This window comes from Anolis sagrei, chromosome Y, assembly GCF_037176765.1.
Source record: "Anolis sagrei isolate rAnoSag1 chromosome Y, rAnoSag1.mat, whole genome shotgun sequence".
Taxonomy (NCBI): Eukaryota; Metazoa; Chordata; class Lepidosauria; order Squamata; family Dactyloidae; genus Anolis; species Anolis sagrei.
This window is the reverse complement of record NC_090035.1, coordinates 80355865-80379817: the sequence shown is the minus strand read 5'-3', so window position 1 is coordinate 80379817 and position 23953 is coordinate 80355865. Positions and strand designations below refer to the sequence as shown.

Below are 23953 nucleotides of genomic sequence, written 5' to 3'. Positions count from 1 at the left end.
GGGCATTGACCTTGAGTTTGGGAGTTGTAGTTCACCCACATAGAATCCTAGAATCAAAGAGTTGGAAGAGACCTCCTGGGCCATCCAGTCCAACCCCATTCTGCCAAGAAGCAGGAGGAATATTGCATTCAAATCACCCGACAGATGGCCATCCAGCCTCTGTTTAAAAGCTTCCAAAGGAGCCTCCACCACACTCCGGGGCAGAGAGTTCCACTGCTGAACGGCTCTCACAGTCAGGAAGTTCTTCCTCATCTTCAGATGGAATCTCCTTTCTTGTAGTTTGAAGCCATTGTTCCGTGTCCTATTCTCCAGGGCAGCAGAAAACAACCTTGCTCCCTCCTGCTCCCTGTGGTTTCCTCTCACATATTTATACATGGCTATCATGTCTCCTCTCAGCCTTCTCTTCTTCAGGCTAAACATGCCCAGCTTCTTAAGCCACTCCTCATAGGGCTTGTTCATCTAGAGAGGGCTTATACAATGATCGATCTGGACCAAACTTGGTACGAATACTCAATATGCCCAAATGTGAACACTGGTGGAGTTTGGGGAAGATAGACCCTGACATTGGGGAGTTGTGGTTGTTGGGATTTCTAGTTCACCAACAATCAAAGAGCATTCTGAACACCAATGATGGAATTGAGCCAAACTTGGCACACAGAACTCCCATGACCAACAGAAAATACTGGAAGTGTTTGGTGGGTACTGACCTTGAGTTTGGGAGTTGTAGTTCATCTACATCTAGAGAGGACTTATACAATGATGGATCTGGACCAAACTTGGCACGGATACTCAATATGCCCAAATGTGAACACTGGTGGAATTTGGCGGGAAACAGACCCTGACATTTGGGAGTTGTGGTTGTTGGGATTTATAGTTCACCTAAAATCAAAGAGCATTCTGAACTCTAGTAATGATGGAATTGACCCAAACTTGGCACACAGAATTCCCATGATCAACAGAAAATACTGGAAAGGTTTGGTGGGTATTGACCTTGAGTTTGGGAGTTGTAGTTCACCTCCATCCAGAGAGAACTTATACAATAATGGATCTGGAATACTCGATATGCCCAAATGTGAACACTGGTGGAGTTGGGGGGAAAACAGACCTTGACATTTGGGAGTTGTAGTTGCTGGGATTTATAGTTCAGAGCACCTTGAACACCAATGATGGAATTGGACCAAACTTGGCACACAGAACTCCAATGAGCAATAGAAAATACTGGAAGGGTTTGGTGGGCATTGACCTTGAGTTTGGGAGTTGTAGTTCACCTACATCCAGAGACTACTGTGGACTAAAAAATGATGGATCTGGACCAAACTTTATGCAAATATTCAATATGCCCAAATGTTAGCACTGGTGGACTTTGTGGGAAAATAGACCTTGACATTTGGGAGTTGTAGTTGTTGGGATTTATAGTTCACCTACAATCAAAGAGCATTCTGAACCCCACCAATGATGGAATTGGGCCAAACTTCCCACACAGAACCCCTATGACCTTGCCAAAATGAGGTATTAGATGGTGCAGTAGACTCAAATTATATCTACTGATGTTATCCAACCAAAACAAAGCTGCTTGGCTTCTTTTTTTTGCCCTTTTGTTTTAATGAGTTCAAGTATTTACATTTTTAGGGAGAGGTTAAGCCAGGACTGGGCAAACTTCGTCCCTCCAGGTGTTTTGGACTTCAACTCCCACAATTCCTAACAGCCTACTGGCTGTTAGGAATTGTGGGAGTTGAAGTCCAAAACACCTGGAGGGACAAAGTTTGCCCAGTCCTGGTTAAACTGTATTCAGTAGGCGAGGATCGGTACGAGGCAAAGGACCTCAGGCCCCAAATCCGATTGCAAAGTGTTGCCTCTACGCATTGCATCCTTGCTTCTCCTCCTCCATTAGTGGGATGTCCCAAAAGCGACGTCCACCATATATAATAAGTCTGGGTCACTTCTTGGCCGCAGAAGGGGCCGGGAGCTCCACCACGATGCGGTTGACTTCCCGCAGGCGGGCGTCCAGGGTTTCCACAGTCAAGTTGAGCTCCGCGATCTGCTCCTGCAGGCTGAGGAGGGTGCTGCTCAGCTCGTCCTCCTTCTTCTTGCTGTTGGTGGACTGGCGGGAATACTCCAGGAAGATGCACAGGCCGCCCACCACAAAGACGATGGCTTCCCCCAGCAGCTCCGCGCCCAGCTCGGCCGCCGCCTCCTCGTTCAAGGGCTTGATGGCCGCCCCACGGAAGCCCATGATGCGCATCTTGGCACGCATCTCCACCCAGTGATAGACTGTGGGAGGAAAGGAAGAGAGCGAGGGCGTCAGGAGGAGCTGGAAGAGACCCCAAATGTCATCCAGTCCAATCCCGCTTCTGTCAGGCAGGACACCATTCAACCCCTCCCGATTACCTGGGAAGGAATCCCACTGGAGCATTGCAGCGCACCCAAATACCTGGGAGTCACTTTGGACTGTGCTCTGACCTACAAGAAGCACTGCCTGAACATCAAGCAAAAAGTGGGCGCTAGAAACAACATCATACGAAAGCTGGCACAACCTGGGGATCACAACCAGACACAGTGAAGACATCTGCCCTTGCGCTATGATACTCTGCTGCTGAGTATGCATGCCCAGTGTGGAACACATCTCACCACACTAAAACAGTAGATGCACACCGCTGCACACCGCACTTTTAATCCTACGTGCCTCCTGCCATTTCAGCACTTTTAACCCTTGTACCCCAGTGCGCCGGCCGAACCAGTTTTTAATAATGTCTTGATGTTCTGCCATTGTTGTTATTTTGCTTATTGTTTGATTTGCTTTTGTTATTGTTGTGTTATGTTCTCTATTGTATTGTGTTTTGAGGCTTCGGCCTGTGTAAGCCGCATCGAGTCCTTCGGGAGATGCTAGCGGGGTACAAATAAAGTTAATAATAATATAATAATAATAATGTGGCTCTTAATGAGACATGCCGCATTATCACGGGGTGTCTGTGCCCTACACCAGTGGAGAAATTACACTGCTTAGCCGGTATTGCACCACCTGACATCCGCCAGGAAGTAGCAGCCAATAGTGAAAGGACCAAGGCAGAGACATCTCCAGCCCATCCCCTGTTTGGGTATCAGCCAGCACGTCAACGACTTAAATCAAGACATCATTTTCTTAGATCTACAGAGACACTCGCTGGAACACCCCAGCAAGCGAGAGTCCGAAAGTGGCAGGCCCAAACCCAGCACCTCAATCCATGGGTGATACCAAATGAGAGACTCCCTCCTGGGCACACAGAAGACTGGGCGACTTGGAAGGCGCTGAACAGACTGTGCTCAGGCACCACGAGATGCAGAGCCAATCTTAAGAAATGGGGCTACAGGGTGGAATCCATGGCATGTGAGTGCGGAGAAGAACAAACCACTGACCACCTGCTGCAATGCACCCTGAGCCCCGCCACATGCACAATGGAGGATCTTCTTGCGGCAACACCAGAGGCACTCCAAGGGGCCAGATACTGGTCAAAGGACATTTAACCAACTACCAAATTTGCAAAATCTGTGGGTATTTTTCTTTTTCTTTTTAATCTGTGTGTTTGTTTTGCTCTGTCAGAATTGTAATACAATGGTATGGTTGCTCATGACACGATAAATAAAATAACCCCTCCTGACAGATGACCACCCAATCTCATAGACATTATTTTATTTATTTATTTCCTATATTTATGCCCCGCCCTTCTCCCTCTGAAAGGGGACTCAGGGCATCCTAACAAAAGCATCCCACGATGCTAGTATCACAAAAACAACCACAGTAAAATCAAAATATTAAAAATTAAAACAATTAATTAAGACACATCCATTAAAATCGAAATCCAAAAACCAGTCCGGGTCAATTCATTGCCATAAGTTGTGTGATCGTCTTCCGCTTGCTGTTCACTGATCAAATGCTTGGTCCCATCACCAGGTCTTGATTTTCCTTCTAAAAGACAAGAGGGAAGTGGCCAATCTGATATCTCTAGGGAGGGCGTTCCATAGGTGGGGGGCCACTGCTGAGAAAGCCATGTCTCTTGTCCCCATCAACCGTGTTTGCGATAGTGGTGGGATCGAGAGCAGGGCCTCTCCTGAAGATCTTAAACTTCATGATGGTTTGTGGCAGGAGATACGTTCGGAAAGGTAGTCTGGGCCAGAACTATTTAGGGCAGGGGTCCTCAAACTAAGACCCGAGGGCCGGATACGGCCCTCCAAGGTCATTTACCCAGCCCTCGCAGAGGGTCAACCTAAGTTTGAAATGACTTAAAAGCACAACAACAACAACAACAACAATCCTATCTCATCAGCCAAAAGCAGGCTGACACTTCCCACTGAAATAGTAATAAGTTTATATTTGTCAAAATTGTTATTCATTTTAATTATTGTATTGTTTTAAAGTGGGTTGTTATAGGTTTTTTTCGGGCTATATGGCCATAGTCTAGAGGCATTCTCTCCTGACGTTTTGCCTGCATCTATGGCAAGCATCCTCAGAGGTCGCCATTATATGCTAATCAAGGTGGTCAGTTGAAACATTCACACCTAGCTCCAGCAGACAAGAGTCCTTTGTCCCACCCTGGTCATTCCACAGATATATAAACCTTTTTCCTAGTTCCAACAGACCTCACTACCTCTGAGGATGCTTGCCATAGATGCAGGCGAAACGTCAGGAGAGAATGCCTCTAGTCTAGACCATGGCCATATAGCCCGAAAAAACCTAAAACAACCCATTCATTCATGTTTTCTTCAAATTATAATCCGGCCCTCCAACAGTTTGAGGAACTGTGACCTGGCCCTCTGTTTAAAATGTTTGTGGGCCCCTGGTTTAGGGCTTTAAACGTTAAAACCAGCACTTTGAATTGTGCTCGGAAACTGTTTGGCAGCCAGTGGAGTTGGCGTAACAAAGGAGTTGTATGTTCCCTGTATGTTGCTCCAGTGAGCAACCTGGCTGCCGACCATTGGACTAGTTGAAGCTTCCGGGCAGTCTTCAAAGGCAGCCCCATGTAGAGTGCGTTGCAGTAGTCTATTTGGGATGTAACAAGAGCGTGGACCACCGTGGCCAGGTCAGACTTCCTAAGGTACGCGTTGCAAGCGCGATTGGTGGGGACGAGGGACAGGGCCTTCTCTGTGGTGGCCCCCCGACTCTGGAACTCTTTTGCCAAGGACATCAGACATCAGGAAGAGCTTGAAGACGTGGCTGTTCCAGCGTGCCCTCCCAGAATAGGAAACTCCAAGCATCATGTCCCAAATGCACTTTACTAGAGATTTAAGATTGTCTTTATACCGCACCTATCTCCTATCTGTTGGGAGAGATCTTTTGTGTTCCCTTCCAACTCTAGGATCCTGTGACTCAAAAGAGGTTGGATGGCCATCTTTCAGGAGGTGACAGAAGGGGAGATAGTCTACTGGATGACCTTTGGGGTCTCTTAGGATTGTTTGTTTCTATAGCCCTATTTCTGCATGAACCTGCTACTTGTCTAGGAGGTTGGATGGGCATCTGTTGGGAGGGCTTGGATGGTGTCTTTCATGAGGATAGATGGCCATGTGTCAGGAGGGCTTGGATGGTGTTCTGATGATGTCAGAAGGTGGTTGGGCTGGATGAACTTTGGGGTCCCTTCCCACTCGAGAATTCTATGGAGGTCTTTAAATTCAGGATGTAATCTATAATATACAATTGTTATATTATTATATATTATTATTATTACACCACAATATATATAACACAAATATTATATATATAATACAGATATATTATCATATCTGTATTATATATATAATATATTTATATTATTATTATATATTCTTATTTTTACTATATTATTATACCACAATATACATATAACACAAATATTATATATATAATATCTGTATTATATATATAATATATTTATAGTACAATATACTGGATTATCGCCTAAATTATATTATATTCTATAGAAGTATATAGTAGGGGGAAAAGAAACGTGGACTACACTTCCCAGCATCCCCTCATCACGAAGCTTCCGCCTTGGCCCACGTGACGCGCCAAGGTCACCCCCTTGGACGTTCGGAGCCCTCGGATTGGCCTACCAACCTCCCCTGGGTGAGCTCCCATTGGTTAGCGGCGTACCCCACCCACTCGCCACTCCCATTGGCCCGGCGGAAATGATTGACAGGAGGCTCCTCCAATGGGGTGAGGGGAGCGTTCCCTGAATGGCGGCTCGGGACTCACTTTGCGCGGGCGGCCCGCAGATGTACTGGCGGAAGAAGGGGCTGGCGCGGGCCCCGTCCTTGATGCGCGCCGCCAGGGGCTTCGAGATCTGCCGCACGCCCAAGTAGAGGAGCTTGGCGATCGGGAACGCGCCGGCCACCATCCTCCTCCTCCTCCCCCTCCCTTCGGGGTTTTCCGGCTTCGGTGACGTCACTGCGCACGCTGCGCCGAGCCGCGCGTCAACGCCTCCGCGTCGGCGTCTGACGTCAGCGCGCACGACGCCCGCTCTGCTTTAGTCCCACATAAGGGACTCGCCGAGGCTTTTCGTGACGTCAGCGCGCCTCATGAATATGCAAATGCGTCTGTTTTCTGTCTTAAAGGGGAAAATACGCTTTCCCTCTCCCCTCATGAATTAATAATTAGCTAACAGTGCCTCATAGGTATGCAAAATAAATCCCTTATGATGGGGAAAAGAAGGGGGAAAATGCTGACAGACAGGAAATAGGGAGAACCTCAGCAACATGGAGTAGACAAAGGATGAGGGGAGATGAATGCGCACAGACAACGTTATCATCAGCATATTGCAGCTTTTTTGTTGAGTTCCAGGGCCAGAGAAGCAGATGGCGGAAACAAAAGAACGGCCTGCCTCAGGGGAGCGTGCTTGCTCCATCCATGTTCAACATCTACACAAATGGCCAGGCACTGCCAGAAGGGACAAAGAGTTTCGTCTATGCTGATGATCGTGCCATCACCGCTCAAGCAGGGAGCTTTGAGATGGTTGAACAGAAGCTCTCCAAAGCTCTAGGTGCTCTAACTGCCTATTACAGGGAAAAGCAACTGATCCCTAATCCACCTAAAACACAGACATGTGCCTTTCACCTCAAGAACAGACAAGCATCCCGAGCTCTGAGGATTATGACCTGGGAAGGAATCCCACGGGAGCATTGCAGCACACCCAAATCCCTGGGAGTCGCTCTGGACCGTGCTCTGACCTACAAGAAGCACTGCCTGAACATCAAGCAAATAGTGGGCGCTAGAAATAATATCATACGAAAGCTGACTGGCACAACCTGGGGATCACAACCAGATACAGTGAAGACATCTGCCCTTGCGCTGTGCTACTCTGCTGCACAGTATGCATGCCCAGTGTGGAACACATCTCACCACACTAAAACAGTGGATGTGGCTCTCAATGAGACATGTCGCCTTATCACGAGGTGCCTGTGCCCTACACCACTGGAAAAATTACACTGCTTAGCCGGTATTACACCACCTGACATCCGCCGGGAAGTGGCAGCCAATAGTGAAAGGACCAAGGCAGAGACATCTCCAGCTCATCCTCTGTTTGGGTATCAGCCAGCACATCAACGACTTACATCCAGACATAGTTTTCTAAGATCTACAGAGACACTCGCTGGAACACCTCAGCAAGCGAGAGTCCAAAAGTGGCAGGCTCAAACCCAGAACCTCAACCAATAGCTGATACCAAATGAGAGACTCCCCCCTGGGCACACAGAAAACTGGGCGACTTGGAAATGTGCTGAACAGACTGCGCTCTGGCACCACGAGATGCAGAGCCAACTTTAAGAAATGGGGCCACAAAGTGGAATCCACGACATGCGAGTGCGGAGAGGAGCAAACCACAGACCACCTGCTGCAATGCAACCTGAGCCCTGCCACATGCACAACGGAGGACCTTCTTGCGGCAACACCAGAGGCACTCCAAGTGGACAGATACTGGTCAAAGGGCATTTAATCAACTACCAAGTTTGCAAAATTTGTGTTTTTTGTATCTGTTTCTTTGTTTTGTTCTGTTAGAAATGTAATACAATGTTCTGGTTGCGGATGACATGATAAATAAATAAAAATCAGCATATTGGAGTTCTATAACAGATGTTGTGACCTTGGTTTTGGCTTTCAGTCTGCTGAGGTTAAAGAGCTTTCTAAGCATGACACTATGGAACAAAATTTGAATTTGAAAAAATTCTGTTCCTGCTTTGAAAGTGTTACTTACTTAGGTTGCAGGTTCAAATCCGGGGAGAGGCGGATGAGCTCCCTCTATCAGCTCCAGCTCCTCATGCGGGGACATGAGAGAAGCCTCCCACAAAGGCTGATAAAAGCATCAAATCATCTGGGCGTCCCTTGGGCAACGTCCTTGCAGACGGCCAATTCTCCCACACCAAAAGCCACTTGCAGTTTCTCAAGTCGCTCCTGACACGACAAAAAAAACCAAAAACTTAGGCGATATTTCGTAGTCTGAGGATGATGGTCCTCCAAGGTCAGTGTTCTGTCAGTGAGTCCGTAGGTGACTGTGGAGGCTTCTTCTTGACCTGCATCTTCTCCCGCAGTGAGGGCATCGGTTTCCAGACGGAAGGCGATCCCGGTCGGTGTTGGCTTGACACGCCTTCCTCTTGTCATGTTTCCCTCTTTCGCCCTCTATTCGTGCCTTCTCAAATTCTGTAGCACTGCTGGTCACAGCTGACCTCCAGCTGGAGCACTCAAGGACCAGGGCTTCCCAGTTCTCGGTGTCTATGTCAGAATTTTTAAGGTTGCCTTTAAACCCATCTTTAAATCTCTTTTCCTGTCCTCCAAATTCCATTTTCTATTCTTGAGTTTGGAGTAGAGCAGCTGCTTTGGGAGACGGTGGTCGGGCATCCGGACAACATGGCCGGTCCAGCGGAGTTGGTGGCGGAGGACCATCGCTTCAATGCTGGTGGTCTTTGCTTCTTCCAGCACGCTGACATTTGTCCGCTTGTCTTCCCGAGAGATTTGCAGAATTTTCTGGAGGCGGCACTGATGGAATCGTTCCAGGAAGGCCTGGCCCTTGAGCACTCCAGCTGGAGGTCAGCTGTGACCAGCAGTGCTTCAGAATTTGAAGAGGCACGAATGGAGGGCAAAAGAGAAAAACGTGCCAAGAGGAAGGTGCGTCAAGCCAACCCCGACCAGGGCCGCCTTCCACCTGGAAACAGATGCCCTCACTGCTGGAGAAGATGCAGGTCAAGAATAGGACTCCACAGTCACCTATGGACCCACCGCCAGGATACTACACTTGGAGGACCATCATCCTTGGACTACGAGGGATCGCCTAAGTAAGTAAGTAAGTAAATAGAACTTCATGAATATTTATTATTTATTTATTTATTTATTTTGCTTATATACCGCTGTATCTCAAGCCCGAAGGCGACTCACAGCGGTATGCAAATGAATCCATTTGAATATGCAAATGAATATGCAAATGAATCCATGTCAAACAGCGAGGGACAAATATAGGAAGAGGTTTTCTCTGCTTATGCTTATGTTCGTTACCTCTGTCCCGCTTTCATGTTACATTTGAAGCTTTGTTTTTAAAATGAGCACACCATACTATGTCTCCAAATGGCCACAGCAAGGGATGTAACGTCACACCGGATGTTAGGAAATGTGGGAGTTCTAGTCCAAAACACCCGGATGGCCCAAGTTGGCCCAGACTGAACTAGTTAGTTTGTTCACCTTTTAAATTGAGAACAGTGTCTGCAATTAGTACTCCGTGTGTATGTACACACCGGTCTTGTCTGAATAGAAGCCTCCCTCTAATGTATTTGCTCACCTTTTTACCTCTCTCCAGTTCCCGGACGAGGGTTTAATGACTTGAGAGAAAATCCAGTGAGGTGTTAACGAACCGACAAGATATTAATGAGGTGAGAGGATATATCGTCATGTCCAGTGTTTTGGATCCAGGCAGATCTCGGAAGTGAAGCTCCTTTTGTGTGTATAGAGTTGGAAGGCACCCCAAAGGTCATCCAGTCATACCCCCTTCCCACAGAAAGGAAGACACCATCCAATCCCTCCCTACAGATGGTCATCAGATTAGAATCATAGAGTTGGAAGAGACCTCATGGGCCATCCAGTCTAACCCCAATCTACCAAGAAGCAGGAATGTTGCATTCAAAGCATCCCTGACAAATGGCCATCTAGCCTCTGTTTAAAAGCTTCCAAAGAAGGAGCCTCCATTACACTCCAGGGCAGAGAGTTCCACTGCTGAACGGCTCTCACAGTCAGGATGTTCTTCCTCATGTTCAGATGGAATCTCCTTAAAGAACTCTTAAAGAGACTCCACCAGACTTCAAGGCGATCTATACACTAGAGTTGGAAGGGACCCCCAAGGACCATCGAATCCAAACCTCCTCTGCCATAAAGACACAATCTGATCCCTCCCAACAGATGGCCATAGGGGTTCATAAGGATGCACAACAGTAATAGTGGTGAAATGGAGTCTGTACTATGCTGCAAGATGGCGTTGTTTATGTAAATTAAGCTGGCTGCTGCTATTTCAAATGGTGGGAAATGGAACCCATAGCACAGGCCCTTGCCTCTTCTAGCTTCCCCCTCACTTATCTCAGTAATGATGGTCAATTAGAAATCCACGACACCCTAGAACAGTAGATTGGATGATGGTTGCTGTGGTTATGTGGTTGCTGGTAATGGCGATCACAGGGCCCCCAGAGATGCATCCCCCGCGGCATTGTGCTTCTCCCTGCTCCACCAGCCGAAGTGAGGTCAAAGATTCTCTGACAGCCTAACTGGAAGTCCCAGAACTAGATGCTCTGTGCCAGAGTTCTGTTGTATTGGCCTACACACCTCCGGTACAGAGTGACTACAATACAGTACAGCAAATGTTTCATCCTCGGCTACTGCACCTGGCATGCAGCCCCACACTTCTCTGTATGCGGCCGCATGCTGCCGCGTGTCATTGAAAGTAGCTACGCGTGTCAGTGCTGACACACGTGTCATAGGTTCGCCATCAGGGCTCTAGGAGAAGAATCAGGGAAATAGTCTACAGTCTGTAGGAGAGGCTGGTTCTGTTGAGTAGAGAGAATCAGAAGGGATCTGTAGTTTAAAAACTACAGGGAAAGGACTGATTCTACTGTAGTAAGAATCAGGGAGGTTTGGACTTTTAGCCTGAGTAGTTTAAATAAGTTGAGTTGGCTTATTGATATTAATAGTTAGTGTTGAGAGAAAGGGAGAGAGAAACCCATTGTAACTGAAGTACTTTATTAAATAAAGAAACACAGTTTGAAGAAAAATCAGTTTGAAACCTGTTTAGTGGAAGGAAGAGTCCTTTCCAGAGTTGTTTAAGAAAAGTTATAAATGTAACCTTTGAAGATATGTGCCTCTAAGAGTAAGGAAACATTGAATCCATCACGCTTCTTCTACATTTCAATAAACTTGTTACTGTTTTTCCTAAAGCCTTGTCCCTGTTACATTTCCTTTCCAAGTTAAGTCACGCTACACAGAAGAAAGACCAAATCAATATTATTAGCTATCAATTAAACAAACCCTCACAAAGTGGTGGCTCCTTTACTAACGGTTACAAATTGGTAGCAGTAATTTTATGCTTCCTCACAGTAACCAAAAGCTCTTGTGCTATTAACATACAGAAACCATTACGCATTTGTACCAGAAGAGTTTAAGCCTGTTAAATAAACGTTTTATTATAGTTAACACTTTACAACAACCTTACAACAACCGCCTGAGCTCTGCAAGTGCAGCATTTTCCCGAATGAAGCAGAGAGTGTTTGAGGACCGGGACATCCGTAGGGATACTAAGGTGCTTGTTTATAAAGCTATTGTCCTCCCAACCCTGCTCTATGCCTGTGAGACGTGGACTGTCTACAGACGTCACATGCAACTCCTGGAATGATTCCATCAGCGCTGCCTCTGGAAAATCCTGCAAATCTCCTGGGAAGACAAGCAGACAAACGTCAGCGTGCTGGAAGAAGCAAAGACCACCAGCATTGAAGCGATGGTTCTCCAACATCAACTCCGCTGGACAGGCCACGTTATCCAGATGCCTGACCACCGTCTCCCAAAGCAGTCGCTCTACTCCGAACTCAAGAACGGAAAACGGAATGTTGGTGGGCAGGAAAAGAGATTGAAAGATGGGCTCAAAGCCAACCTCAAAAACTCTGGCATAGACACTGAGAACTGGGAGGCCCTGGCCCTTGAGCGCTCCAGCTGGAGGTCAGCTGTGACCAGCAGTGCTGCAGAATTCGAGGAGGCACGAGTGGAGGGTGAAAGAGAAAAACATGCCAGGAGGAAGGCGCATCAAGCCAACCCCGACCGGGACCGCCTTCCACCTGGAAACCAATGCCCTCACTGCGGAAGAAGATGCAGAGCAAGAATAGGGCTCCACAGCCACATACGGACCCACAAGGAAACCCATGATGGAAGACCATCTTACTCGTCCAACGAGGGATCGCCTAAGTAAGTAAGTAAGAACCTCATTGGGATCTAAACCCGCTGAAGAAAAATAAACACTACAGTAACACAGAAGGGTGTTACTAGGTATCCTCTCCTCACATATAATTCAGCCTGGATATTAAACCGTAAGGTGGCAGCATACCCAATTGAAGAAGCCTTTTAAAAACCGTAATTCAAACATATATATATATATATATATATATATATATATATATATATTTCCCATTTTTATCAACCTCCCTCCCGTGAGAGTCCCTTATAATTGTTGGAAGCTTGTGGGATTCACTAATTCAGAATTCCCTGTTCCTTCTCCCTGCAAAAAAAAAAAAAAAAAGTAGTTCCTAGGTTCCTTATGACATGCTTCCATCCCATTAGTGAAATGTTTGTTGTGCTTCCTCTGACCCCCAAACTCATTCCTTCCCGCAGGGTCACCCGGACCGTGTGAACGCAATGATGGCATCAGACATTCATCTGATGGCGGCTGAAGGAGGACACAAGGTCAGTGCAGGAATGGAAGGAGCACTTCTAGCCCCGAGGCCACCTTTTGTGGTTCCCAGAAAAGTCAGCAAGAGGTGGCCTTTGCAGAGGGAGCAGAGTGACCGGTTTTCCCCAGAAGGTCAGAGAGGAAGGGATTTCCCCGAATCGATGGCCACTCACTTTCCCCGGCCACTTGAGTCACAGCTGGTCAAGTGCAAATGAAAAACAACCCACTCTAATAAACAAGACGACAACCTAACGTTGAGGATAGTCTGACGTCTTGGCCTCGTCATCACTTTTTGGCAGTCATCTCCAGCTAGGAAATGATGCAAATTATCCAGTTTTGAGTTGCTGTAGGGTTTTTTTGGGGTTATATGGCCATGTTCTAGAGGCATTCTCTCCTGATGTTTCGCCTGCATCTATGGCAAGCATCCTCAGAGGTAGTAAAGTCTGTTGGAACTAGGAAAAAGGGTTTATATATCTGTGGAATGACCAGGGTGGGACAAAGAACTCTTGTCTGCTGGAGCAAGGTGTGACTGTTTCAACTGACCACCTTGATTAGCATTGGATGGCCTGGCAGCGCCTGGGGCAGTCTTTTGTTGAGAGGTGATTAGATGTCTTTGATTGTTTCCCCTCTGTTGTTTTGCTGTTGTAATTTTAGAGGTTCTTTTTAATACTGGTAGCCAGATTTTGTTCATTTTCATGGTTTCCTCCTGTCTGTTGAAATTGTCCACATGCTTGTGGATTTCAATGGCTTCAGATTCCATCTGAACATGAGGAAGAACTTCCTGATTGTGAGAGCTGTTCAGCAGTGGAACTCTCTGCCCCGGAGTGTGTTGGAGGCTCCTTCTTTGGAAGCTTTTAAACAGAGGCTGGGTGGGCATCTGTCAGGGGTGATTTGAATGCAATATTCCTGCCTCTTGGCAGAATGGGGTTGGACTGGATGGCCCATGAGGTCTCTTCCAACTCTTTGATTCTATAATTCTATGTAGTCTGACATGGTGGTTGTTATCCAGTTTTGCTAGACATCCAGATCGCTAGATGGCCATCTGTTTGGAGGGCTTTGATTGTGTCTTCCTGTCTGGCAGAGTAAAAAGGGCTGGACTGGATGCGCCTTGAGGGGTCTCTTCCATTTTCAGAATTCTATGGAATCTCCCATTTCCAATCTGATTTTTTTTTCAGCTTCCTCTTTCCTTCCCAGTCTTTGTGCTCAGGGCTTACCCTCCACTCAGCTTTGCATCTGCTTTATGGCCAGAAGCAAAAAGGTTAAATCTTCCTTATGCCATACAATGAAAGTGAAGATATGTATATATGTTTGTACCCCAAAGGCTCCTATGCGGTGTCGTGGATCTGGACCAAAATTAGAACATTTGCTCTTTAATCTCCAACTTAAATTGCTAGCATGGTTTCAACTAAAAAAAATCCACACCACCTGGGAATACGGCCTCAAAAATGAATAAATAGGACATATGCAGTGCTCAGATGCATCCACTAGAGGGCTATATATATATATATATATATATATATATATATATATAGTAAAGGTAAAGGTTTTCCCCTGACATTAAGTCCAGTCATGTCTGACTCTGGAGTGTGGTGCTCATCTCCATTTCTAAGCCGAAGAGCCAGCGTTGTCCATAGACACCTCCAAGGTCATGTGGCCAGCATGACTGCATGGAGCGCCGTTACCTTCCCGCCGGAGCGGTACCTATTGATCTACTCACATTTGCATGTTTTCGAACTGCTAGGTTGGCAGAAGCTAGGGCTGACAGCGGAAGCTCACGCCGCTCCCTGGAATCGAACCTGCGACCTTTCGATCAATAAGCTCAGCAGCTCAGTGCTTTAACCCACTGCGCCACCGGGGGCTCCATATATATATATATATATATATATATATATATATATATATATATAGGTAGAAAGACTTCCTTAGTGAGGGAGATAACAAATGGAAGCTTGGGTTGTCGAAGGCTTTTCATGGACGGAATCACTGGGTTGTTGTAGGTTTTTCGGTCTGTATGGCCATATTCTAGAAGCATTCTCTCCTGACATTTTGTCTGCATCAGTTTCAAGCAAATGGTAAAAACATCAAAAACATCCGAGTGTCCCCTGGGCAATGTTCTTACAGACGGCCAATTCTCTCACACCAGAAGCGACTTGCAGTTTCTCAAGTCACTCTCGGCACAACAACAACAACAACAACAACAACAACAAAAACCCAAGAAAAAGGTTGACAGATTGATTCAGGAGAATCGTCATATCACTCAGAAAGAAATTTCAAGCATAATGGCATTTCACAAGAACGTGTGGGTCACATTATGGCTTTGCTATCAGAAGATCTGTGCACGATGGATTGCGGAAACAGAGTGTCGACTGGGTTGTTGTAGGTTTTTTCGGGCTATATGGCCATGGTCTAGAGGCATTCTCTCCTGACGTTTCGCCTGCATCTATGGCAAGCATCCTCAGAGCTCCAATTTTCGTGTGTCTTGGAACAGTTTCTCCCTGTAGAGATGTTCAATGTATTGTTGAAGGCTTTCATGGCCAAAATCACTGGGTTGTTGTAGGTTTTTTTGGGCTATATGGCCATGTTCTAGAGGCATTCTCTCCTGACGTTTCGCCTGCATCTATGGCAAGCATCCTCAGAGCTCCAATTTTCGTGTGTCTTGGAACAGTTTCTCCCTGTAGAGATGTTCAATGTATTGTTGAAGGCTTTCATGGCCAAAATCACTGGGTTGTTGTAGGTTTTTTTGGGCTATATGGCCATGTTCTAGAGGCATTCTCTCCTGACGTTTCGCCTGCATCTATGGCAAGCATCCTCAGAGCTCCAATTTTCGTGTGTCTTGGAACAGTTTCTCCCTGTAGAGATGTTCAATGGATTGTTGAAGGCTTTCATGGCCGAAATCACAGGGTTGTTGTAGATTTTTTTGGGCTATATGGCCATGTTCTAGAGGCATTCTCTCCTGACGTTTCGCCTGCATCTATGGCAAGCATCCTCAGAGGTCCAATTTTCGTGTGTCTTGGAACAGTTTCTCCCCGTAGAGATGTTCAATGTATTGTCAAAGGCTTTCATGGCTGGAATCACTGGGTTGTTGTAGGTTTTTTCGGGCTATATGGCCATGTTCTAGAGGCATTCTCTCCTGACATTTCGCCTGCATTTATGGCAAGCATCCTCAGAGCTCCAATTTTCGTGTGTCTTGGAACAGTTTCTCCCCGTAGAGATGTTCAATGTATTGTCAAAGGCTTTCATGGCTGGAATCACTGGGTTGTTGTAGGTTTTTTCGGGCTATATGGCCATGTTCTAGAGGCATTCTCTCCTGACATTTCGCCTGCATTTATGGCAAGCATCTTCAGAGGTCCAATTTTCCATGACGGCTTCAGAAAACCTGTTCATCGTTGGCAGAAATGTATCCAATTGTCTGGTGATTATGTGGGAAAGTGAATTGTGGTAGTTAAAGAGCACATTCTAAGGATTTGTATTGTCGAAGGCTTTCATGGCCGGGATCACTGGGTTGTTGTAGGATTTTCCGGGCTATATGGCCATGTTCTGGAGGCAATTTTTCTCCTGACGTTTCGCCTACATCTATGGCAAGCATCCTATGACCTCACTACCTCTGATAGATGCAGGCGAAACGTCAGGAGAAAAATTGCCTCCAGAACATGGCCATATAGCCCGGAAAAACCTACAACAACCCAGTGATCCCGGTCATGAAAGCCTTCGACAATACAAATCCTTAGAATGTGCTCTTTAACTACCACAATTCACTTTCCCACATAATCACCAGACAATCGGATACATTTCTGCCAACGATGAACAGGTTTTCTGAAGCCGTCATGGAAAATTGGACCTCTGAGGATGCTTGCCATAGATGCAGGCAAAACGTCAGGAGAAAGATTGCCTCCAGAACATGGCCATATAGCCCAGAAAAACCTACAGCAACCTATTCTAAGGATTATTTCTGCATTTGATTTATTACAATATTCCCATCCAAACCCAAGTAACGAAGGTGGAGGCATTACTTTTCATTCAACCCTCGTAAATATCCTTTTTCAAGGAAATGCCCTTGCCCTGAGATTCCTCTCTATCTGGAGACTGCAAATTCCAAGCCAATTTTTGAAATCTTGACAACTTACTTTTGTGTGTGTGTTGGGGGTGGGGGTGGGGAATCAATCCATAACACTTTCTCGTGTGGACATATAAGGAACTCAAAAGGGTTTTAGAAGGACGGGCTTTGGAAGGGATTAAGAAAGAGGCCGCGTCCCTTGGCGGCTTTGGAGGTCCCAGCAGAGATGAATGGCAGCTGCTCAAGTGGGAAGGGGATCAAGAGGATTGAGTTGAAAGGAAAGAAACCCAAATAAACAGAAGCAGGGAAGGAATCTGGCCATCCAATCAAGCCAGAAACTTCTCTGAAGCAACAGGGCCGCAGATCCCTTGGAAGATCCTACTTAGAGATGCCTCCTTGTTAAGACTCAGAGGGATTGGGCATATTTTGGGAGGCAGTCAGAGAGGAAAGATGGCTTAGGTCTGCTGGGAAATCATGGGCCCTCTTTCCCTTCGTGCCTCCAGGTCCCAACTTTGCCCTCTTCCTGTTTATTCCCAGGAAAGGCCAGGCTCTCGTTAAGCGCGCAGATTAGAACTGTTTTCATCTCGGGATGCCATTCGCTCTGCTTCACGCATTCCCGGAACGAGGAGTCATGCCGAATGTGGCTCCTCCGAGGTTTTGTGACCAAGCAAAGTTTTTGCAAGCCTTGGTCCACAAGACAGGAGCAGGAGCATTTTTAATGCTTGGAAGATGGGCTTGGGCAGTTTCGTTTGTTAATTTCGTAATTCGTTATTAATTCGTATTTAAATTAGCTTACGATCCGAGATTGAGCCATGCAGGAATAGTGTGAGGAGTAAATTAGATTCGAAACAATTTTTTCAATTTATTTCGTAATTATTTCGTAATTATTTTCGCATGTCTGGTGCAAGTTTTATAGTTGTTGTTTGTTTTATCACACCAACAGTCAACAACAGAGGGAGAGGGAAGCTTCAGAAGTTCCCCCTGTCCCATTTGGAGGTTTTTTCAGCATATTGCGCAATCGCGTCCACCATTAACGAATCAATTCGTAATTTTACGAAATTTTGTATATTTTGAAATTTTTAAAAGGAAAATTTCGGAATTATTAAAAAAAACGAAACGCAAGGGCCCCCTAAAAACAAAACGAGTTTAGAACCAAATTTTTCCGTGGTTACCCAAGCCTATTGGAAGAACATTCCCATTATCATTGCTACAGTATGAACATCAATATCAGTGAGTTAATGCCATATCACTAAGGAGGCTGTCCAGGTCCTGAACCGGTGCTTGGCCGCTGTGACGGTCTGGATGAGGGCGAACAAATTGAAATTGAATCCAGACAAGACAGAGGTACTCCTGGTCAGTCGCAAGGCCGAACAGGGCAAAGGGTTACAACCTGTGTTGGGTCACACTCCCCCTGAAGACGCAGGTTCGCAGCTTGGGTGTGATCCTGGATTCACCGCTGAGCCTGGAACCCCAGGTTTCGGCGGTGACCAGGGGAGCATTTGCACAGTTAAAGCTTGTGCGCCAGCTGCACCCGTACTTTGGGAAGTCTGACTTGGCTACGGTGGTCCACACTCTGGTTACATCCCGTTTAGACTACTGCAACGCTCTCTACGTGGGGTTGCCTTTGAAGACAGCCCGGAAGCTCCAACTAGTCCAACGCTCGGCAGCCATGATTCTAACAGGAGCGGAGCGCAGGGAGCATACAACTCCTCTGCTGCACCAGCTCCACTGGCTGCCGATTTGCTACCGGGCTCAATTCAAAGTGCTGGCGTTGGCCTATAAAGCCCTAAACGGTTCTGGCCCAAGCTACCTATCCGAACGTATCTCTGTCTATGAACCCACCAGGACTCTAAGATCTTCTGGGGAGGTCCTGCTTTCGATCCCGCCTGCGTCTCAAGCACGGCTGGCGGGGACCAGAGACAGGGCCTTCTCTGTGGTGGCCCCTTGGCTGTGGAACGCCCTTCCCTTGGACATCAGATCAGCCCCTTCGTTAATGGTATTTCGAAGGAAACTAAAAACCTGGCTGTTTGAACAGGCGTTCGGATAAACGGTGCATTGTACATGATGAATATAGGATACGGAATTTGGACGACGAATTGGATCATGATTCTAGTTACGAGACAATGTGTTGATATTGATGTGTTACTACCCTGTATATTATGTTGTTTAATGGTTTTTTTAATTTTTTATGCCTGTTGGATTGACTTTTTTGCTCTTGTTGTGAACCGCGTTGAGTCGCCTACGGGCTGAGAAACTGCGGTATACAAGCAAAGTAAATAAATAAATAAATAAATAATAGCAAACCCTACTGAAATGAAAGACTTCCGGCCCAAATAATAACAGTGGGTTGTGCTGGAGGACCTCCAAAATGCCTAAGAAGGACATACTTGCTTTGCCAGGTGTGGACATGAAACCATGGATTCACCCATCAATAGGTAAAGGAAATGGTTTTCCCCTGACATTAAGTCCAGTCGTGTCCAACTCTGGCGCTCATCTCAATTTCTTTTTTTTTCTTTTGGTTTTTCACTCAATTTTTATTTGGAATTAGAAAACTCCACAGTCACCACGTGACTTTTTTTTTTTTGTCGTGTCAGGAGTGACTTGAGAAACTGCAAGTCGCTTCTGGTGTGAGAGAATTGGCCGTCTGCAAGGACGTTGCCCAGCAGATACCTGGATGATTTGATGTTTTTTTATCATCCTTGTGGGAGGCTTCTCTCATGTCCTCGCATGAGGAGCTGGAGCTGATAGAGGGAGCTCATCTGCCTCTCCCCGGATTCGAACCTGTGACCTGTCGGTCTTCAGTCTTGACGGCACAGGGGTTTATCCCACTGCGCCACTACTTCCTAGTTGGGAAGTAACTAATTCCAATCACCGTTTAATTGCAATCAATTCATTTTTCATTAACCACGTGACCTACGGAGTTTGCATATTTCCTTTGTCAAACTTAAGCTTCCTTTTTTTGAAATTTCCCCCCTCTACTTTTCATATTTTTTTTCTTTTTAAGGCCAGTTGTGTTCTCCGCTTAATTATTCTTTTATCATTTTTTGTGAGTTCTTTGTACGTCTCAATCTAGAAGGCTTCGACTTGAGGCGAGGCTGGCATGCCTATTTATGGCATGACAAAGCCAAAATTGAAAAAAGCTTTACAAATCACTTCGTGAGAGCTGCGCTCCTCAAAGTTTGGGACAAATATAAGAGAAATTTTTACAGCAAAACACCTTTATGGCTATCACCCATCGAAGCCAATCATAAAAGAGAGTTTCCTAGCAGTCAATGGCACACCTACAAAACCCTGATCGAAAAGAAGGATAATCAGTGGAGACTAAAATCTATCGAATCGCTCAGAAGGATTGACGAAAATCTGTCATGGTTTCATTACCATCAAGTGGCAAACGCATTCAAAGAGGATAAGAAAGCGGATTTCGCGTCGACAGACAACTTCTGGGATTCAGTCATGGTGAAGGAGAAAAAACTTATAAAAATTATTTATAGTAAGCTATTAGAATGGGACACTGAAAAGGACTTAGTCAAAGATTGCATGATTGTGTGGGCTAAAGATTTTGAACATACCATCCTTCTCCAAGAATGGGAAGACATCTGGAGGAAAAAGATCAGATACGCCAGTTCGGCAGCCATAACAGAAAATTGGTATAAGATGGCTTACAGGTGGCACCTTACTCCACAAAAAATATCGAGGTTTTATAAAGGAATTAACAGTAATTGCTGGAAATGTGGCTCCCAACTAGGCACATACCTGCACACCTGGTGGCAGTGCAAGAAAGTGAAGAGATTCTGGGCTGAGATCCACAAACAGATCCAACTAATTATCCAAACAAAATTTGTTTTAAAGCCGGAATATTATTTACTGCACTTACTAGATTTCGACCTTGATACCAATAAAGATAGAATTCTCTTCCATCTAACAGCTGCAGCGAGAACCGTATTGGCGAGCAAGTGGAAACAAAAAGACTTACCCACGATAGAAGACTGGCTTTTAAAAGTCAGAGACCTAATGGAGATGGACTCCCTCGCCAATCTATTACATGACAAAAATAAGAAAAGAAGGACGGACTGGGAACCGATGAGGTCATACCTAAAAGAAAAGAAAAAAATCCTACAAGAATACGGACCATAAGGTAGTGGAAACAAAACAAGAAAGAAAAATGAGAAGTAATTACAAACGGAGGAACATCTTCCGCCAACTATTTTGGAAGTCAAGCTTTTTTTTTAAACAGTCGCACTTACCCCCCTCTCAACCCCCCTGGGATCCCTCTATTCCCCAATTCCTGGTGACCTCTCACCCACACCCCCCTCCCTTGCCTCCCCCCTCCTCTCCAAGTCCCGTAACCCCTCAATACCCTATTGTATGTATATATTTAATTGAAAACGCCAATAAAAAATATATTTTTTAAAAAAAGAGAAACTGCAAGTTGCTTCTGGTGTGAGAAAATTGGCTGTCTGCAAGGATGTTGCCCAGGGGATACCCGGATGTTTTGATGTTTTATCATCCTTGTGGGATGCTTCTCTCATGTCCCCACATGAAGAGCTGGAGCTAAGAGAGGGAGCTCATCCACGCTCTCCCTGGATTCGAACCTGTGACCTGTCGGTCTTCAGTCCTGCCAGCACAGGGATTTAACCCACTGCACCACTGGGGGCTCCTAAAAAATACAATGAGGACTAGGAATAGAAAGGGACAAAAAGAAAACCAAAACAAAGAGTGTTTTTGTCTCTTTGTTCAATGTTGCATATTTTCCCCTAATGTTTCAAAGCAAGTGCAACTTGGGAGGAAGACATGAGGAAGGGGAGGGAGTGTAATTAGGAAGGAAAAAAAAACAAAGAAGGGTTTTTTGAGGCTGTAGAATCTATGATTTCACCCATCGGGGAGATGGTGGCGGGGTACAAATAAAGATTATTATTATTATTATTATTATTATTATTATTATTATTATTATTATTATTATGGGTGGAGGTATGCAAGAAATAGGTTGCAGCTGGGTGTTTCTAGATATAAGGAGCCAGCCTTGGGACTGATCTTTGGGAGAAAAGTATTTGTGTTATTTTGGTGGTAGATGCTGCTTGTCTTCCCCCAGGTTTGTGGATTTCGGTGTCCTGACCTGTCTTCTGAACCCTTGAAACCTTGAATCTTTAGACTGGCTTTTGACTACGGTATAGACTCTTGATCCCTGGACTTGGCTCATTGGACTCTGGGCATTTGACCACTGGACTGGACCTTTTGACTACCTGCAACAGTGTTTGCTGTTTTTGTTTTATATTCTGTGGCTGACTGCAATCTTTATGTTTTACATTTTGGACTATTAAAACAGCCAGAAAGTAAGTGTTGTTTTCATTAAACTGCTTGATACAAACTGGGTATTCGTTTGGTTCATCTCTACCTGAATATGGCAGAGCCCTGGCAACATGACTCAGAGGGAGGGCAGATGGGGGACATACACTTATGTATGTATACTGTTTGCTGTTTTTGTTTCATATTCTGTGGCTGAGTGCAATCTTTATGTTTTATGTTTTGAACTATTAAAATGCCCAGAAAGTAAGTGCTGTTTTAATTAAACTGCTTGATACAAACTGGGTATTTGATTGGTTCGTCTCTACCTGAATAAGGCAGAGCCCTGGCAACGTGACACAGAGGAATGACGGATGGGGGACATATATTTATGTATGTATACTGTTTGCTGTTTTTGTTTCATATTCTGTGGCTGAGTGTAATCTTTATGTAAGTGATGTTTTCATTAAACTGCTTGATACAAACTGGGTATTCGTTTGGTTAATCTCTACCTGAATATGGCAGAGCCTTGGCAACATGACACAGAGGGCGGGCGGATGTAGGACATACACTTATGTTTGTATACTGTTTTTGTTTCATATTCTGTGGCTGAGTGCAATCTTTATGTTTTATGTTTTGGAATATTACAACAGCCAGAAAGTAAGTGTTGTTTTCATTAAACTGCTTGATACAAACTGGGTATTTCTTTGGTTCATCTCTGCCTGAATAAGGCAGAGCCCTGGCAACGTGACACAGAGGGAGGGCAGATGGGGGACATACATTTATGTATGTATGTATACTGTTTGCTGTTTTTGTTTCCTATTCTGTGGCTGAGTGCAATCTTTATGTTTTATATTTTGGACTACTAAAACAACCAGAAAGTAAGTGCTGTTTTAATTAAACTGCTTGATACAAACTGGGCATTTGTTTGGTTCATCTCTGCCTGAATAAGGCAGAGCCCTGGCAACGTGACACAGAGGGAGGACGGATGGGGGACATCCATTTATGTATGTATGTATACTGTTTGCTGTTTTTGTTTCATATTCTGTGGCTGAGTGCAATCTTTATGTTTTATGTTTTGGACTATTAAAACGGCCAGAAAGTAAGTGCTGTTTTCATTAAACTGCTTGATACACACTGGGTATTTGTTTGGTTCATCTCTGCCTGAATAAGGCAGAGCCCTGGCAACGTGACACAGAGGGAGGGCAGATGGGGGACATACATTTATGTATGTATGTATACTGTTTGCTGTTTTTGTTTCCTATTCTGTGGCTGAGTGCAATCTTTATGTTTTATATTTTGGACTACTAAAACAACCAGAAAGTAAGTGCTGTTTTAATTAAACTGCTTGATACAAACTGGGCATTTGTTTGGTTCATCTCTGCCTGAATAAGGCAGAGCCCTGGCAACGTGACACAGAGGGAGGACGGATGGGGGACATCCATTTATGTATGTATGTATACTGTTTGCTGTTTTTGTTTCATATTCTGTGGCTGAGTGCAATCTTTATGTTTTATGTTTTGGACTATTAAAACGGCCAGAAAGTAAGTGCTGTTTTCATTAAACTGCTTGATACACACTGGGTATTTGTTTGGTTCATCTCTGCCTGAATAAGGCAGAGCCCTGGCAACGTGACACAGAGGAAGGACGGATGGGGGACATACATTTATGTATGTATACTGTTTGCTGTTTTTGTTTCATATTCTGTGGCTGA

The 23953-nt window shown here is 45.3% G+C and overlaps 1 protein-coding gene and 1 long non-coding RNA gene across 2 annotated transcripts; one reads left to right on the top strand and one right to left on the bottom strand.

Moving 5' to 3' along the window:
• Positions 1–1708: 1708 nt before the first annotated feature.
• LOC132780801 (optic atrophy 3 protein homolog) lies at positions 1709–6435 on the bottom strand. The gene is made up of 2 exons (XM_067462302.1): positions 6203–6435; positions 1709–2271 (listed from the first exon to the last, which is right to left on the bottom strand). Exons 1-2 carry the CDS (start codon positions 6342–6344, stop codon positions 1937–1939), a joined length of 477 nt encoding a protein of 158 aa, XP_067318403.1. The 5' UTR covers positions 6345–6435; the 3' UTR covers positions 1709–1936.
• Positions 6436–9189: 2754 nt separating this feature from the next.
• On the top strand, positions 9190–22755 carry LOC137095067 (uncharacterized). Its single transcript, XR_010908778.1, has 3 exons — positions 9190–9858; positions 12848–12919; positions 22049–22755. It is a non-coding gene; the product is annotated as an uncharacterized lncRNA (long non-coding RNA).
• The last annotated feature ends 1198 nt before the right edge of the window (positions 22756–23953 follow it).

What these genes read in the sequence shown, in the direction of transcription:
- LOC132780801 (XM_067462302.1), bottom strand. Translation starts at nt 6,344, where the DNA reads ATGGTGGCCGGCGCGTTCCCGATCGCCAAGCTCCTCTACTTGGGCGTG. An exon ending in CTGCGGGCCGCCCGCGCAAA is followed by an intron (nt 2,272 to 6,202) that starts GTGAGTCCCGAG and finishes TTCCTCCCACAG; the next exon opens with TCTATCACTGGGTGGAGATG.